Source organism: Fistularia commersonii, chromosome 26 (genome assembly GCF_037954325.1).
Source record: "Fistularia commersonii isolate RoL2024-O1a breed Wild chromosome 26, RoL_Fcom_v1.0, whole genome shotgun sequence".
NCBI lineage: Eukaryota > Metazoa > Chordata > Actinopteri > Syngnathiformes > Fistulariidae > Fistularia > Fistularia commersonii.
In genome coordinates, this window is record NC_141309.1 from 6633618 (window position 1) to 6637875 (window position 4258).

General features: G+C 45.6%; 1 protein-coding gene across 1 annotated transcript; it reads right to left on the bottom strand.

Annotated features, from left to right (window-relative positions):
* Positions 1-565: 565 nt before the first annotated feature.
* Positions 566-4258, bottom strand: tmem119a (transmembrane protein 119a). Its single transcript, XM_086174018.1, has 2 exons — positions 4155-4258; positions 566-2043 (listed from the first exon to the last, which is right to left on the bottom strand). Exon 2 carries the CDS (start codon positions 2018-2020, stop codon positions 1283-1285), a length of 738 nt encoding a protein of 245 aa, XP_086030144.1. The 5' UTR covers positions 2021-2043; positions 4155-4258; the 3' UTR covers positions 566-1282.

A 4258-nucleotide genomic window follows, 5' to 3' on the forward strand; every position in this document is an offset into this window, starting at 1 on the left:
TAAACAAATGTGATTTTTCTCCTTGACGCTACATAGTACTATTTTTAGATTCAGACAAACAGAAGCTCAACAAACAAAAGTTACCGCAAATAGAAATTGTATTTTATTATTTCATTATAATTTTTTCATCTGTTTGTTTTACTCCAGCGATCCAAAGGAGACATTGTTTATGATGGAATGACTCCAAAAAATATCAAACCATAATGGCATATAAAGTAAAAAGGTACGGATTCAGAGAAGAATTGATTTGACAGCACCAATAAAGTGTTCTTTCGGGTGGACAAGTTGAACACGTCCGATTTAGCGGCGTCTCGCTTTGCCTTATTTACAGCAGAGATTCAGACAAGGTGACTTCAGCAGGACGTCTGAGGCTATTCTTCTGTCTCAGTGGACAGTGCTGGGAGTGCCGGCGTTTTAAATGTCTCGGCCTGTATGTAAAATAAACCAACTACAAGCTGCACAAAAAGTGCACACAGGGCAGAAACTTTTTCCTTTTTTTTTTTTGTTTTTGTTTTCGTGAGACAGGAATTTTGTCCTTGATGTGAACCTTCAATTTACCAAGTGATGGACAGTCAGCACGGTCAAGGTTTTTTTTTTTTGTTTTTTTTTTCATGCACGGGTTTGGGCTTTCAAATGAAAGATTTTAATAGAAGATCAGGTGAAGTTTTTTTTTTTTTATGCGAATTCCAAAAACACACCCGGATTTGTCGGCCAACACAGCAGCAAATATTCAAAAAAATTGAATAACAGATGGATGGATGGATGGATGGATGGATGGAAAGAGAACATGAAGTTAGTTGGTGTCGGAGAAGAGAATGCAGGGAAGAGGGTCAGATGGAGGAAGGCGATTGGTCGTGGCGATCCCTGACGGAAACAGCCGAAAGGAAAAAAAGATGTAAATAAGAGTTTTTATCATATTTTTTAGCAGAGGTATGTTGAAATCCTAAGTTTGAGCCTCATGCAGCTTCATACTTGGGGGAGACCTGAGTAAAGGGCCCTGCGGTCTTTTCTGCCACCGAATTATTAATATAGTTTTAGACGAGTGGATTGTCTGTTTGCTGGTAAACTACAATGCTGTATTATTGGGAGAATCCCTTTGTGGTTTCACTTTAAGCGAATTTAAAAAAAAAACTTCACCGGATTAAGACCGGATTAACATTTTATGGATGAACTGGTCCTTTAAAATCTTTCCGCAGCTTGTCGGAAGAACTGACCTCTCAGGTTTTATTTCACGCCTTTTTATATCCCGCCTCGCAAGGCCGGAGCCGGGCCGGAGCGCCCCCTAGTGGTGGGGCTTCTTGAGGTGGCAGGTGCAGACCTGCTGGGAGGAGCCGGCGTTCTGCTGCGCCTCATCTCTGTGCCTCTGCGACTCTTTGTGTTTGGGCTCGTCTCGCCACTTCTCCGCCTCCTCCGTTTCCCTGACTTTTCTGACCTCCTGGCGCGGCGACGACCTGACGTCTCTCCCTTTCTCCCCCACCAGAGCCTTGGAGGGCACGCGCAGGTTTTTGGGGGAAGCCATGCTCTGAGTCTGGATCCTCTTGACGTGGTCGACGGCGTAAGGCCGCTCCTGGAGGTCATTTGAGCCCTTGCGCCCCCCGGTTTTGTCCGCCGTGTACTTCCTGGGCGGATTGGGAGGGGGCTTGTAGGCCTCCAGCTTGCGTTTCTGACTCATGGCCGACGCGCAGCAGATGATGAAGACCATGACGATGAGCAGAGAGGTTACCACGATGATGATGAGAAGATTCTCCTGCAGGAAGTCCACCACCCGGCTCAAGACGAAGTCCTTGAGGCGGATCATGGTGGTGGTGATGGTGTTGGTGAGGGTCGGCCGGGCCGTCGTGGCGGTGACCTGGACGGGCGCGCGGGTGGAGAACGACGTGGGGAAAAGGAGCTCCAGCCCGGCGTCGTCTCCGCTGCCGTCCACGGATGAGTTGTAGAGCAGAGGGGAGGAACGACACACGTCGCACCAAACGGAAAGCAACGTCACACCGGTGATGAGAAGAAGCAGGTGGGACTTCATCCTTCCTTCAATTCCTGCGGCGGCTGCAACGAGGATATATCAAGATTAAATAAAAGTGATCTTTTTGAGATCTTTTTAAGGCGCGGCGGCGCTTCGGCCTCACGCCACAAAGGACCCTGGTTCAATTCTGACTTTTCTGTGTGAGGTTTGGATGTTCCCTCCTGCGTCTGCGTGGGTTTCCTCTCACAGCCCAAAAACATGCAGCGGGTTAATTTGAAAACAAAAAATGGGAAAAATTGTCCCGAATGTACCCCGCCTTTCACCCGATGACAGCTGGGATAAGTGAGCGAGAAGCGGCAGATGATGGATAGATGGACGGATGGACGGATGGATGGGTGGACCTCTGAGTCTCGGCAATATTGTACGATTATAGCGGATACGAATATTAGGGTTGTTTTTTTCTAGTCTAATAGTTGCTATCTGACAGTTGAGCAAAATAAAGCTAATTTGCTGGCACAGATGTTAAAGTCTTCAGCTGAAACCCAACAAACTCAATATCTCCATCAAAAGAAATTCAATCGTCGGGTTTCTTGACACCCTTAAATTTCCTCACGGAGTGATTACATGCAACAAAATGATGTATGAGCTGGAAATATAGTAATGAGATGTTAGACTGTGAATTTTGGAAGTCAGTGAAAACGGTCTGACGGGTGCAGCCATCGCGATCGTGTTCAGGAACGACCTTTGAACCCAACTGTGTCACCTCTGACGCGCGCGGGTGGCAAGCGTTTTTTTTTTTTTTTCCCCGTGTTTAATGAAACCGCGGCGTCCACCTCGGCCCAGGTTGCCGGGGTTTCTTCCACTCCCCGTTTTTATACCAGATCTATTTTAGCAGCAGAGCAGCCATTACTTATTTGGGGTGGAGACTTTGAGTTTGGTGCCTGAAGGCCTTATAATTTGCAAGGGAGAGAGGCCACCCATCCACCACACCAAAGCCAGAAGGAAGCCCTGTTCCAGAGCGTGCACAGAGGCGTGGGAGACCTGCGGCCGCCGTCTCTATATTTATACTGGGCAGCAGTGGATGTGCAGCCGCCGCCGCCGCAGCTGCAGCAGCACATTGATATTTCTGCCTTTCAGGGAAATATATATCCACATTCAGCCCAAGAGACTGAACTGACCTTCCTTTTCGTCACCCCTCAAACCTCCTCGCTGTTTCTTCCACGCTGTCAGTCGGGATGAAGCAAATAATCGATCAATAAAATCCAACCCACCGTGGTACCGTACCAAACTTGTAGGCCACTCGTGTGTTTTAATTACCCTGGGCTTCACGTTGGAATTGAGCTTTTAGCTGCACGATGCTAACGCGAACGCATCGGCGTGTGAAACTCCCTGCGTGTGTGGTCACACACACACACACACTGGACTCACCCAGATGTTTGGCTGGGTCTCCATCCCTTTGAGTTACAGTTACAGGACAGCGCTGCCCCTTAGATCCCCATAATTAGAGCCATAATTACATTCCCCGAAATTCACCGGTGGATCCGAACTACCTATGACGGAGGGCCGACCGTATAATCCTTTTTTTTTCTTTTATTCTCCCAAATACATTTACCTTCTCCTGGAAATAAGTTCCTGAAGATGACTAAACTTAAAGATTTAAACACTTAAGAACACATAATCTCACACACACGTCCCGCTAAATTGACTTTTCAATAGCTATCTTGATATATTAAAGTGTTTAAGAAAACATGCTGCTAACAGGCATGAGTCAAATATTGCTTAAGTAAGAAGTATTTGTGAGAAAGTGATCAAAAACAAATGAATATCCCTGAGGAAGAGTCCAAGTCATTGTCAATGTTGTGCAATTAATGCTACTTAGTGCCACTAAATATGAATTTTACTGATAATCTCATGTAGTTTATTACCTGTTAATACTTTTTTTCAACTTTTATAAGGGAAAGTCATTTTGACAGAGTAAAACTACTATATAATTTACCCTTTAACTAATAACAATTGCTGAATAATAAAGCCATGAACTTAGATACCCAGTGAATAATATAAACATCACAAATATAGATCACACAATAATAACTATTATAAATACATCTGGATGTTTTCAAAAATATCCTCCATAACCTTCATAATCTGGGCCTTTTCTCTGGATAAAATAACACAAATCAGAATCAATACTCACACAGTGTTAGGAAATCCTGGGTTTCTCGCGACACGGAGCGGCGGCGTGTCGTGGACAGAAGGAGGAGATGCGAGGAAAGTGGGAGAGGAAGAGCGAGTCTGAGA